Consider the following 14,501-nt stretch of genomic DNA (forward strand, 5'->3'; position numbering starts at 1 on the left):
AGATTTCTAATACAAAGGCTCCGAATAGAAAATTTTGAACATGGCAATAAGTCAGGAAGCTTTCTAGCTAATCAGCTTAAAATAAATAAGGAGAAAACTACTATATTTGCAGTTACAGATTCAACTGGTAATACAGTAAGTGAACCAGAGTGTATAAATAATACCTTCCGCGATTTCTACAAATCTTTATACACACCACAGATAAATCCATCAGAGAAGGATATTAAGCAATTTCTGGATAAAATTACACTTCCTAAATTATCAGATAACCAAAGAATGACACTGGATTCCCCGCTGACAACAGCTGAAACCCAGGAAGCTCTTAAAAGCATGCCTAATAAAAAGGCTCCAGGTCCAGATGGATTCCCCACTGAGTTTTATAAAGAGTTCTGGAATATTCTAGCCCCAACGTTCCACAGAATGTTGCAGGAAATACAGGAAAAAGGTAGATTTCCAGCTAATATGAACTCTGCCACCATCAGCCTTCTGCTCAAGCCAGACAAAGATCCTGTGTTGCCCACTAGTTATCGTCCCATATCCTTAATTAATGTGGATATTAAGATAATCTGTAAAGCTTTAGCAAACAGATTAGACAAAGTAACTCCTCTCATAATACATCCAGATCAAACTGGTTTCATCAGAGGAAGGCAGTCATCCACAAATACACGCCGATTACTTAATTTAATTGATTATTCCTACAGTAAAAACATTAAAACCAATATATTGTCTTTAGACGCAGAAAAAGCATTTGATAGAGTAAATTGGAAATTTTTATTCGCTACTCTTCATAAATTCGGTTTTGGCGATTTATTCATAAACTGGTTAAAAATTCTATACAATTCTCCAACAGCCTGTGTCAGGACAAATAATCAAATATCTTCTAGTTTTTGTCTACAGAGGGGCACCAGGCAAGGATGCCCTCTTTCTCCATCACTTTTTGCCATCTTTATAGAACCTCTAGCAGCAACAATCAGACAAACAAAAGCTGTAAAAGGTATAAAATGCATGAAAATAGAGCACAAGATTAGTCTGTACGCGGATGATGTATTACTTTATCTCCAGCATTCAAATAATTCTCTTTTACAAGTAATTAGAATACTAGAATCTTTCTCCAAAGTATCAGATTACTCGTTAAACTGGTCTAAATCTACGGTACTGTCAATTAATTGCTCTCTCGAAAACTCCCTAAATTTACAAATGCAATCAGGAAATATTAAATATTTAGGTATTACTGTGTCGAATAAATTAACAGATTTACTTAAACTTAACCATGCCCCACTTTTAAACAGGATAGAAGAGGACCTTGAAAGATGGAAATCGCTTCCAATCACACTTATGGGTAGGGTAGCTTCAATAAAAATGATGGTCCTACCTAGAATTAATTATTTATTTTCAATGGTCCCCAATAAACCATCATCTGACTGGTTTAAATCTCTAGACTCTGCCATTTCTAAATTTCTTTGGAAAGATAAACCACCACGTATTAGCTTAAAGACAATACAGAAGACTAAAGACAGGGGAGGATTAGATCTGCCTAACTTCCATAACTATTACTTAGCAAATAGGCTACAATACATCACTAAATGGATAAAAAATAGTCTTTTAGATGAGCCTTGGTTAGATATAGAACAGGAAATGTGCAATAATATCATGATTTCAGATCTGCCGTTTATAAGCTCAAATATAAAACGGCATACATGCTTCAAATATATCAACATTAGTTCTACTCTGACAGCATGGTGGGAGTTCCTCAAAATGACAAAGTCATCCCTTATCCCATGCAGTCGTACACCTATCTGGAATAACCCTGATATCCTACAAAATAATAAAATGATAAACTTTACATACTGGAAGAATAAAGGTATTAAATATCTGGAACATCTACTTGACGGAACCGAGTTCATCAATTTTGATAAACTAAATATGCAATATGGCATTAGTAAAAATAAATTCTTGGAATATGAACAACTTAAATCTATAATTAAAAATAAATATAAGCATATTAATGGTGGTTTACAAGTCCCAACTAATATAATAGAGTTCTTAGATTTAACCCCCCCCAAACTACTGTCTAAATCATACAGGACACTGACTAAAATAGATGATTCGATATCTCTTCCTATAATGAAGTGGGAAAAAGATTTATCAGGCACCTTTGAACAAAATTTCTGGGCTCAGACATGTCTAAGAACTTTCAAATTGACTAGAAACACCAACTTACAACTAATACAATACAAAATCCTTCACAGAGTACATTACACAGGACAAAGATTATTCAAGATGGGTCTGGCACAATCTAATATCTGCCCACACTGCATAGGCAATCATCCTGATAATTATTTTCATGCGTTATGGTTATGCACACCAGTCCAGAGGTTCTGGACACAGATATGTAAGGACTTATCAAGGTGCTTGAGCTGTAAGATTACACCATCCCCATCAGTTTGCCTGCTCGGTAATTTTGAGGAAAGTCCTCTGAAAAAAGAAATAGTTTACATGGTTTTTACTGCTTTATGCATCGCAAAGAAAACTATCCTCATGAATTGGAAAAGTAAACAAAATCTCAGTATCAATCAGTATAGAGACCTTTTGTTGGATCATATTAATCTAGAGACAGCATCTGCTTCCACATCTGATTGGTCTTTTTGGGCTCCTCTGATCAACACCATCACTTAGTGGAATAGGGGGCGGTGGGTTGCTTCCTGCAGGGCGCAGTGGCTGGATGGAGGGGTTCCTGGGGCCCTGGGGCCCTGGGGGCACTTGGAGTAGGGCGCCTGGTGGATCCGGCTCCGGGGTCTGTTGCCCCCATCTGGGAGGAGTTTGGGAGGCCTACGGGTGGCCTACAGCAGCCGCTTGCGGCGCTCTTTGGGAGCTGCGTGTTGACGGACGTGGGTTACTGACCTGGTAGCTGTGCTGCCGCTGGGTGGGGCCGGGGTGGGTCTGGGGGTCTGGGGTCCCTGGGGCGCGCCGCCCTCGGGCGCGGGCCCCGGCGGGGCCTCGGGGGTTCCGGTTCCGGGGGGTGTGCCGCTTTTGGTGTGGGCCGGCGCGCGCCCGGGTGTCCGCCCCTGCACGGGGCCTCTGGTGCGCTGGGGGGCCTCGGGGCCCGTTGAGCTGGTAGGGGGGCATGGTCATTAACACCTCTGGGCAGATGCTCTTCTCCTTTATTGGAAAGGCACTCTGCCAGTGGGGGGAGGGGGAAAGGAGGGGGAGTAGGGATCTACCCAGCCTGGATGTCTACTGTCGAATGTATGGTGAGCTGTTTGAACGTTAATGTTGGGGAGGGATTAAATCCACGGGTGGGGGGGGGGGGGGGGGGTTGGGGGGGGTTGACGTTCTGGTGGGCTTGTGTCCGGCCCCCTGTCCCGGTCCTGGTCCGTGTCGTCTTCCGGTGCGGGTTTCACCTGGGGGGTGGGGTTGGGGTGGCTCGTGCGGGCCGGCTGGCCGGGGTCCCCCTCTCTTATTATTATTATTATTATTATTATTATTATTATTATTTATTTATTTATGTATTTATTTATTTATTTATTTATTAATTTATTTATTTAGTTTAAGTAGGCTTGGTGGGTGGGCTGGGGGGGGGCTTAGGTGTTGGTCCTGGTGGGTGGTTGGCTGGCGGGCCCTGCGGCCTCTCCCTGGCCCCCGGGCTACGGTGGTGCCGCTGGCGAGGCCCCCTTCTCTAGGTGGGGCTTTCGGGGAGCGGGGGTGCCTATTGGAGTCAGTAGGGGAGCTGGCTCCCTGGGTTGGCTTCCCAGTCATTTGCTCCCCATCCCCGGACTCCTCCCTCTGCCTGCTCCATCACGCCGCCACACATGTAGGTCATGAGGGAGGGGGCGTTACTGGAGGTTGCCACTTTCTGGTGACGCCCCTCTCCCCAATTTTATTTTGCATCTTAGACACTTTCACTTCAAACATTTTTCACATCACACACTCATATAGGCCATGGTAGGGGGGGGGGGGTGGGGGGAAGACGTCTGGGAGGGGGCTTATGTTGTGTGGGCCTCACCTCGGACGGCTCCCTTCACCTCCTCTCCCACTTAGACATTGAGGGTTCTGGGCAGTCACACGGAGGGGGTGCGCTGGCAACAGCTACCTTCCGAAAGGGGGGTGGGCTGTGCCGTGCATCCCCTTCGGCGCTCCCAGTTTTTAAACGCACTTGAGAACAACATGCAACAACACAACATTTGAGCAGGCGTAGGGAGGGTCGGGGTCTTCTGCACACCCCCGTTCTCCGATGGAGGCAAGGAGTCTGGGGCCTGGAGGAGGTGCGGGCCACTGTGTCCGGGGTCTTGGCGGGGGGCTGCGGTGTGCAGTCAGCGGCTTGCCAGGTCTGGGGCTGATGCCTCTGCTCCCCCCAGGGGGCTGGGGGCAGGGATGGCAAGGGTAAGGTGGGGGGAGGGAGGGGGTTTATTAGGTATTTAGGGGGAGGGGGGGGCTCTGGCCGGGTGGCTCGTGCGGGTCGTGTTGGCCCGCCCTCTTGGGGGGGGCCCGGTCCGGGGGGCGTCTGGTCGGGGGCCGGGGCCGGGGGTCGGGCACAAGCAGTCGTATAGTCGATTTGGGGTGACCCCCCCCCCCTTTGGTCAGTGTTGGATGTGAGTGTTATGTGGGAATGTGTGTACAGCGTCTTTTTTTTTTTTTTTTTTTTTTTTTTTTTTTTTTTTTTCTGTGTGTGGCGAGTGGGGCACAAGGGAGGGATGGGGTGAATGAGTTTTTTTGTTTTTTCTTCAGGTATGGGTGTGGTCCGCTCCCTCTCCCAAGACCATCTCAAGTCTCCGATAGGTGCGGAGCCCATCCCCCCACGTCCTGCCCTCCTCCACTTCGTTGGCGGGCGCCTTGGCCCCCTGGCGCATTAGTTGGCTTCGGGTTTGGGGCGGGTTCCCGGGCGTGCGCCGGCCCGCTCCTGGCGGCCTCTTCGCGGGGCCTGGCCCCCCGGGGGGCGGCCGGGGCCCTCGTCGCGGGGGCGGGGCGCCCCTGGGGCCTCTGGCCCTCAGGGCCCATGGCCGGGACCACTTCAGCGGGGCTGGCTGCCGGCGGAGCCCACGGGCTCGTCTCCGCGGCTCTTGAGGGCGTCGGCATTGCGGTGGCTGGGGGATTTCCTCGGGGTCGTCTCTGCTCCTTCCTTGGGGGGGGGGTTGCAGATATCCTGTGTCGGCCCCTCCTGGGCGACCTGCTTTAGGGACCCCTTTGGGAGTCCGGGGCTACGGGTCCCCTGACGCCTGCCTCTGTGCTCGGGGAAGGTGGGTCTTTGGTTCTCCACAATCACTATCAAGCTATTTCTGGATAATGTTCACCTAAACTAGTGCACTTTCACATCTCCCACTGGTGCTGGGTCCCAGGTATTAAGTGTTCACTTATATACAGTAATCTTATAATTTATTTATTTATTTATTATTTATGTTGTGTCACTTTCTTTTTTCAAATATCACATTACACATGTCAGCTTACATAATAATATATATGATTTAGCAATGGCATCTAGGTGTTATTCGAGTGTATCTGTTGCTTTATGTCTGTTGGTTGTGCTGTTCTTTTTGTGTCTCTTTCCAGGTGATGGAGCAGACAGAGGACATTTTATCATTCTCTTCCTTTTATCTCCTCTTTCTTTCACCTCTACTCTTTTTTTTTTCTTTTCTTTCACTTTTTGTTCTTCCTTTACTCTCCCATTGTCATGTCCATATAATTTGAAATTCTCCTTGCAGGAATCATAATAAAGCTATTTACAAGCATAAATCAAGTGGAGCACTATGGCGAAAGCTGTTTGCTCCACTTGTAAAAGCAAAATCTGTCGAGCTCCATCTGGCATTGAGATATCAATTCCTATTGCCATAGTGCTAGACAGGACACTGGGAAGAAAAAAAAAATAAAAAATAAAAAATAAAAAATAAACTTCATAGTCCATCAAACCTGACCTAGAGTCATAACATTACAGAACATTACTCAAATCATGAACCAATTTTACTGGCATTAATGTAATTTATTATGACCTTTGTGTGCTTGTACATTTGAAGTAGTTTATAAAATCTGCACTTTGACCTGATTGCATTCTGTCTTAAATATAGAATTTAAAATACTCTTCAAACTGCATCACTTCTTGAATAAAGAAAAAAAGAGAAGATGAAAATGTAGGAATCTCACACAGTATCATGAGCAAAAATGTGTGAAAATCTGGAAACCCGTTTGCTACTGTAGGAGCGCGGATAGCCTATTAGCAAGGGGAGCACACAGCCAGTAGCCTGCAAATTGCAACTTTAAAATCAGCGATTTTAACACTGTTTTTGGCACCAGAAACACGAGTGGCAGGACAAGGTGCCTGAATACACCTGCAGAGACACAAATGCAAAGAGGCTTGTCCAGGTTTACAGCAAATCCGCAAAGACATCATTGTGGCTTTAAAACAAACAAACATACAAAGGTAATGGCTTTATTGTGCCATGCGAGCTGCATTAGACTGTCTATTAATAGGGGTTGGTGTAGTAGGTGGTTTTCCCAGAGAAACAAAGCTCACATCATGTAGATCACAACATGAAACCTGCAACTATAGCATGTTTAATACAGTATTAACCTTCATGCATATAAAATGTTTAATTGTCCAGCAAAAAACTTTAAAGTGTACTTCATCCAAAAATATAATTTTGTTTGCAGACAAACTGTATAAACTGGACCTAAGGGTCATACATTAAGGTTGCTGTGCAATTTTTTTTAAATTTTTTATATGAACTTGTTTAGTTCTCCAATTTTTGTCTTAAAACCATCTTTGTGCTAAAAGGTGGTTTAACTTCTACAACACTGAAAAAAGTGTAACTATGAAAAACTGCCTCAAAAAAGTGATATTAATGATATTGTCATGCCATGTTTGTACTTAAAAAACAAATTTATGGTCTTGTGCCTCACATAAACTGTAACCACTAGAAGGTGCCTATTTACTTAGAGCAAAATTAATATTATTATACTAATCCCATTATGTTATTCCAACACAAGGCCCATGTGGGTGATGTTTGGGATAGGTGTGGGTTTACCCCGCATACATTGCCCAAGAAAACATTCCACAAAAGCCCACGTTGGTTGCTGCAGTTGTGGTGTTGGTGATGCCGTTGTTGTAGTTGAAGCCATAGTTTGTGTGGTTGAAGATGCCGTTCTGGTTGGTGCTTTAGCTGCAGCTGTGGTTGTGTTGGCCTATGCTGGGATTAATGCATGTAGATCATGACATAAAAACGGCCTCAGCAGTTTGGTTCCACTGAAAATCGGACCAACTTCCTACTTGAAAGTTGGTAGGTACCCAGGTTTACAGAACTGATTTGTTTGGAGTTGTTCCGCCTGCTACTGTTGACATCAAAGGATCTTTTTCAATCAGATTTTTTTGTCAACAGGATTGTCCTTTCATCTATTCAGCTGTTGAACAAAAGGAGAAAATTGAGAGAAGTAAGACAGAGAACCATTAATGTAGTGTGTAAAGCTGAAATGCATTTGGAGGCTGTTAACGTCATTGTCTGATCATCTATTTATTTTGGTACGAATGTTGAAATATAAATTACATTTAGAAACTACTACTGTATATTTTCCAATATTTCATATTATATTTCATGTTTCAAGTTTACCCTTTTTAGTCTTTATTTAAAGTTATAAAGATAAATAAGATAAGATAGTCTTTATTGATCTCACAATGGAGAAATATGGTTAGTATACATTAAAAACACCTAGAGAGATTAGATTTGTTAAAATATTAAGTGTAAAAACTCACCAGTTGGTGAGACACAGTTGCCCCCATCTCCTGAATAGGCTGTTGGGCTCTGGCACTGAGAAGGGGTGGGGTCACATACAACACACTGGAGGCCACTTAGATACTGAGGGCCAGGTACTGTCAGGAACAGCATGATGGAGCAAAACACAATCAACACTAAAACTATAGAAGGAAGGATCAAAATGTCTGTTAGGAAATGTTCTGTGATGGAAACCTACAAGACGGGGTTTGCGAGTTGCAGTCGTCGGTGTTGCAGCACTCAGCAGAAGCAATAGCTCTCTGGAAACCCAAGTTGACGGAAAAGGTCTGACTGCCTGAGCTCGGACACACAGACGATAACGCACAACCTTTGTAGATTTGTTGATCTGTTTCTCCAGATGAAGAAGCTACAAAGTCATCAAGCAGTTTGTTCTTGTTAGAAAACAAACATGGCATCACAGCACCTGATGGGAATTTCATCCATCCATCCATCCATCCATTTTCTGATCCGCTTTATCCCTCATGGGGTCGCGGGGTGCTGGTGCCTATCTCCAGCATTCACTGGGCGAGAGACGGGGTACACCCTGAACAGGTCGGCAGTCTGTCGCAGGGCAAATTTCATCATAAAGTAAAATACAAAATGAGTATAATACCTAGGATGGAAGTTGTTATACACATGGTCTCCGAGCCACATGTTACTGAAACAGTGCTTGAACACGCCCGATCTGTGCAGGTCAGGCACCGCAAGGCTCCAGCTGGAATCAGAAAGAAATAATCAAATTAAAAATAATTGTATCACTTATTTCAAGTATGCTCTAAAACAGTTGAAGGCTATAATGTCAGGATTTCTGAGTTTGAAATCATGAAACTGCTTTATTCCTTTGTGAATCTTCAAAGTCAAAGCCTCGTTGAGTCCTTTGGCAATTTTTACTGAGCTTCTGTAGCAGAGAAATATGACATTCCTAACTCATCCTTAGACTGGAGTAAACAATCACAGCACACACCTTATTTTAAAAAAAAAAAAAAAAATGGCAACAAGCACAGCCATGAATAAAAACCAGTGGCCTGCACATGATGCAGTTGAAGACATTCTTTTGCTCCACTTTTAAAAGCCACTCTGGTGTTAATTATGTACTTGGAATGTCCTTACAAATACATTATGTAACCAAAGCTGTTCTGCATGTAGAAAAAAAACCCTCAAATCCAGTTTTAAAATAATTCAATATAGCATGTAGTGATGTTAAACCATGTAAAGTTTTTTTTTTCTTTAAAGTTTTTCTCCCCAAAATGTAAAGTTTTTGGGGAGGAAAAAAAACATGTAAAGTTACTTAAATGTTCACAAATGAATCAGACTGAATCTAACAAAAATCAGTCCGAAGGATAACAAACAAACCTGCTGTGTTCAGAATAGAGTTGCCAAGGATGTTATGAAACATGTAAAAGGATGTTCATTACTATAAATAATCCCGATCGAAAGTACTCATAGTTACCACAAATCTGTTTTACCTGATTCTATTGTTAAACCTACTGTAGTTTTTCTTTCACGGTCATCCCACTAGATGGTTATAGCATCAGCAACGTTTACTCTTTTTCTTACACATCAGTTGGTTTTGAAAGGTTATGTCTACTGAAAAAGCACTCAAGCACACATTGTTTTTAGGGATTAAATAAATACCAAAAATATCCATCCATCTTCCTACACACTTATCCTTCATGGGGTCACGAGGTGCCTGGTGCCTATCTCCAGCTGTCAATGAGCGAGAGGCGGGGTACACCTTGGACAAGTCGCCAGTCTGTCGCAGGGCAACACAGAAACAGACAGGACTAGCAACCATTCACACACACACTCACACCTAAGGCCAATTAACCTAACAGTCATGTTTTTGGACTGTGGGAGGAAGCTGAGAACCAGAGAGAACCCACACATGCTCAGAGAGAACATGCAAATTCCATGCAGAAAGCATGCAAGGGTAGGACTTGAACCCAGGATCTTCTTGTTGTAAGGCAAGAGTGGTAACCACTGCCCCACTGTGCAGCCTACATAAATACCAAAAATTGCTTATTGCAATCAGCATAGACCAACAAAATTCAACAATGGTTTCAGTTTTGTGTATCATAAAGTCATCACCCTTCATCACAAAGCATGCAGACACTCCCACTTCTGTTTTACAGAAATGCCAAAGCAGAGACGCCCTGTACTATAAAACTAGCACAGTAGTTAGCGTTATTGTCATGACTTGTACTGTAGTTGCCTTTTGTCCGTGTTCCCTTCAGGAACCTTCCAGATTGCTGCCCTGATGGGTTACACCTATCCACAGTTATCCATCTCCTATTCAAGCCATCAGGTTTCCCCTCTTCTTTGCTGGTTTGTCTCAACTTCTGTTTGCATACCAGCTCTCTCTTGTTGTCTTGGTGTGTTCTGGATTATTCTTGTGTCCTTTGGTTTCCTTGGATTTTGACCATTGTGCATATTTTGTGCTGTCCTCTGGATTATTCTTATTAGATTTGTGATTTCCTGAATCCTGAGCTTCGTCTCAGGGTTTTAAATACCCTTCTGAACTACGAACTTTGAGTTTGTGAACCTGTCTGAACTGAATAAAGTTTGAGTCAACACTTAAATCTTCTCTGTATTGCTAACTATTATACCCTACATACCAAGCAAATGTCACCTTACCTTAAATTACCTTCCTTTTCACTTATTCGTGTTTAAAAAAAACTAAGCCTATGACGTAGAGGTGGTTGCAGCAACAAACACAACTATGCTAAACATGCATTTTCATTTTCACTAGCTTCAGCTCTCTTCACTTTGTGTTTCTTTTTTTCACAATGCTGTAGAGTCCCTCAAGCACAAAGAAGGTTGCCTGGTCTCTTGTACCAAAGTGGCAAATAGAGGGCATCTACTCATTGATGCAACACAATAAAAACACAAAAATAAATAACTTCTTTGTAATTGAAGTTGGAACTTGTATTACTACTTCCACCCTCAGCAGCTGTCATTATCGCCTTTATTATAAATGGTCACTGTGATGGAAGCTAATTGATTACATTTATTATCAATCTACTCAATAAATAATACATAAACACACACAACTTGATAACTAAAATCCAAAAGGGACTACACTCATAGTCAAAAAATTTCAAGGGGGAACATTACTTGTGGTAGTGGGTGCTGCAGTTGTTGTTTGTGCTCTAGTTGTAGTGGTCAGAACAGTTGAGGCAGTGGTCACTGCTCTTGGATCATTGCACAAACTCGTTGAACAGCAGGTGGGTCCGCTGGTGATTGATCCAACATTTTCCATGAAAGGTAAACTCCCCAGACTTGAAGCAGCTTCACATGTGTTTGGGCTTACACAGCCCAGGGCTGGAACTGTGTTTGTACCATCACTCACTGTTGGCATAAAAAGCAGAAAATAGTTACACAAATAGTTAATTTTATCAACAACTCATTCAGAATAAAGTAAACAGCCGAGAACAAATCTTTGTGCTGTCTGGTATTTTGTATGTTTTTCCCAAATATTTAACATTAATAGAATTTTATTTTGTTCTTGTTTTGATCATTACAGTTGGGATTGGTCTATGATTTGTCCAAACTATAAAACCTGAAAACTCACAAGTTGCTGTGATGCAGTTGGTCTCTACTCCTGAACATGTTATTGGGGTGGCGCACAGTGAAGTGGTGGGATCACAAACAATGCACTGAAGGGAGTTAGGTGTCTGAGCAGGAGGGGCTAAAAAAAAACACAATTGAAGAGAATCAATATCAAATACAAGATAAAAATAAGGATCTGATTTATTTAAAACTCACAAGGCAGAGTTTGTGAGTTGCAGTTATCAGTGTTGCAGCACTCAGCAGAAGCAAATGTGCTTTGGGAACCCAAGTTGACTGAAAAAGTCGCACTGCCTGTGGCCGGACACAATGAGGATGATGCACAGGCTTTGTAAATCTGTGTTCCTAAAGTTCCAGCTTGGGTTGCTGCAAAGTGAAAGAGCAGTTTATTGGTCAAGAAAACACAAACAATCTCAGTTCATACAGTTCATTCAAACATGAAGTGAAATGAGCGTAAACAGAAAAATACCTCGGATGGTAGCTGTTATGCACATCGTCTCTGAGCTACATGTTAGTGGTACTGTGGTAGAACAAGACTGATCTATGCAGGTGATACACTGCAGGGCTCCAGCTGCAACCAGGAGAAAGAAAGAAATTAAACATAATTGTTTCAAATATGAAGAACCAGTAGAACATTATGCCTTAGAAATCTAACACTGAATAGATTGTTCATGACATTGAAATTTTAAATGAAAAGACAGTATTGTTAGTTTGAAACTGTAGGCCTATATGTTACTGACACTGTGTTAGAACACGATGCATCTGTGCAGGTGATACACTGCAGGGCTCCAGCTGCAACCAGGAGAGTTATTTAAGACTTAATTAAAAAAATAATATTTAAAATATAAATCAGATACAAATCAATAGGTGTACCTGACAAACCCAATATTGAATAGTGTTTTAAAGATACAAATGTTAATAGACATGACTAGTGGTTAGAGCATTGTGCTTGGGTCCTGGAGGTTCTGAGTTCAACTCCCACAGGGATAACGTACAGATAATCCCCAAGGGGATGGATTAAATGCAGAAGTGAATTTCTCCATTGTGAGATCAATGAGGTTAATTTTTTATTAAAAAAAGAGTAAATATAAAGTAAAATATAAATCAAATATAAATTAGTAGGTTTATTTTAAAAAAACAAATATTGAATACTGTTTGTAAGAAAGTTTGAACGGAAATGTCTTAAAAAAGAGAGTAAGAATGACTTTTAATCATAACTATAGTTTGTAAATTCCCAACGTTTTATCTAACCTTTCAAGTTTTTTGAGGTTTCCAGGAGAGTCATCAAAACAAACAAAAAACGTCTTCTTATAGCAATATTCATAGAAAAACAAGACAAAGAACAGGATTTCATGTTACCCTGAAATGTGTCTCTTTATAATTTGTGGAAACAATTGCATTATTTATGATAATTGGGATCACGCAAGTACCAGCCATACAGAACCAGTTTAAACTGGAAACATCTAGACTGTCATATCAGTCGACACAACCTTGACTTGCAATCTTTTTTCGGTATCACTTTACAATAAAGCTTGCCTTAAAGATGGTTAATAAACAGTTTAAGAGATGTGTTATAAATTCATCTGTAAACACTTTATAAGGCAAGGCAAGGGAAATTTTATTTCTATAGCACATTTCAATACAAAGACAATGCAAGGTGCTTATAACTAACTCATAAGCATTTATTAAGCAATAAGGGCGAGCACAAGAAAAAACTTATCTATTTGTGCTTACAAGTTAGTAAATTAGTCTGAAATGTTCAGTATAAGTATCTCTAGATGAACTGTATAGATGAACAGATTAGGCTCACTATTTGGCAAGAAACCGGTAAGTTTTATCTCTTGCTCACAATTAATGAATATCAAACACCAATGAATGCATTATAATGTGTTTACAGATTAATTAATAACCTATCTATAATGTATCTATCAAACACCTACAAGGGGAGCCTCATTGTAAAGCGGTTCCTAGTACAAAAACGATTACAGCTGTAAAAGACGTGTAAAATCTTTTTCATTCTATTTCTTCTTTTAGAAACATATGGATAATACGTATGTAACAATTATTACCTGTGTTGTGGAGTGTCCAGATAAACGTAAGACAAAAGATCAGCTTCATTGTGATGTTCGGATGGTTCAGGCAGTTCTCCTGATTATGATACGAAACTTTAAAAAGCCCTGCTGCACTTTGAATACTGCACACATGACCTCAATGAATGGGTGTGTTCCCATGTTTACAGCGTCAGTGATCAAGAAAAATGTCCCACACCCTCAGCACACCTCTTTGACTATGCCAGTACTGCTAAAACAGGATTTGAAAATTAACCCTGAACTTTTGTGCCTTTATTGCTGTTGATTGGTCTTCATTAACGTCAGACACAGAGGAGAAAACAGAGACGCAAAAATATTTTCATTCCATGTGTGTCAGGAGTTTCTGAGAAACTTGGGGGAATTTGATGAAAATACAACATACTGGTACATTTCAAACATAATAACACTCTCAGACAAAAACTGATTCATCCCAAAGACAGAACACCCAAACCACAGCTGAGCGGCGTAGTGTCTGCAGCGAGGTCTGTCTAGACTCCTACATGGGAGAAACCAAACAACAGCTACATAAACCCATGGAGCAGCACAGGAGGGCCAGCAGCTCAGGGCAAGATACAGCAGTCCACTTGCAACTCAAGAACAAAGGATACTCTTTTCAAGACAATGATGTCCAGATTTTCGACATGGAGAACAGATGGTTTGAAAGAGTGGTGATGGAAGCCATCTCGGTCAAAAGAGATAAAAACAACACTGAACAGGGGGAGGATTTCACTTCCAACTCCCCATTACGTACAACTGTCTGCTAACTCTTTCCAAAGATTAGGGAAGCAGTCTCATCATGATTCAGGTGACCAAGTACTCCACTCACACCAAGTAATAACTTCTAATGACCCAGGAAAGTGAAGGGTGAGTCATTGATTTGCATCTTACTTAGACTGTGCCTTAGACTGGGCTTCAATCTCCTTTAAAAATGGCAGCACACCAACTGCAGGTTGCTGAAGTGTGACCTGCTAGAACTGACACAAAGACTCTTGGATAGGTGTTGAAACGTTTTCAGAAGAAATACTGAACGAAAGTCTGGTTGCCTCCGATTTAAGCCTGTTTGCTGTTTCCATGAACCGCATAACTGAAA

At 41.8% G+C, this 14,501-nt stretch overlaps 1 protein-coding gene across 1 annotated transcript; it reads right to left on the reverse strand.

Annotated features, from left to right (window-relative positions):
* Positions 1-5,956: 5,956 nt before the first annotated feature.
* On the reverse strand, positions 5,957-11,622 carry LOC118564505 (cell wall integrity and stress response component 4-like). Its single transcript, XM_036142806.1, has 7 exons — positions 11,520-11,622; positions 11,326-11,442; positions 10,869-11,102; positions 8,368-8,469; positions 7,954-8,121; positions 7,736-7,852; positions 5,957-7,386 (listed from the first exon to the last, which is right to left on the reverse strand). Exons 3-7 carry the CDS (start codon positions 11,011-11,013, stop codon positions 7,379-7,381), a joined length of 540 nt encoding a protein of 179 aa, XP_035998699.1. The 5' UTR covers positions 11,014-11,102; positions 11,326-11,442; positions 11,520-11,622; the 3' UTR covers positions 5,957-7,378.
* Positions 11,623-14,501: the final 2,879 nt, after the last annotated feature.

The sequence above is a fragment of the Fundulus heteroclitus genome, chromosome 11 (genome assembly GCF_011125445.2).
Source record: "Fundulus heteroclitus isolate FHET01 chromosome 11, MU-UCD_Fhet_4.1, whole genome shotgun sequence".
Lineage (NCBI taxonomy): Eukaryota > Metazoa > Chordata > Actinopteri > Cyprinodontiformes > Fundulidae > Fundulus > Fundulus heteroclitus.

Excerpts from the sequence above, each read along its gene's own strand:
- LOC118564505 (XM_036142806.1), bottom strand. The coding sequence starts at position 11,013 with ATGGAAAATGTTGGATCAATCACCAGCGGACCCACCTGCTGTTCAACG. Across the intron at positions 8,470-10,868 it reads TGCAGCACCCACTACCACAA|CTGGAGCCTTGCGGTGCCTG; the intron begins GTAATGTTCCCC and ends TTCTGATTCCAG. Across the intron at positions 8,122-8,367 it reads TATAACAACTTCCATCCTAG|CTTCTTCATCTGGAGAAACA; the intron begins GTATTATACTCA and ends ATGACTTTGTAG.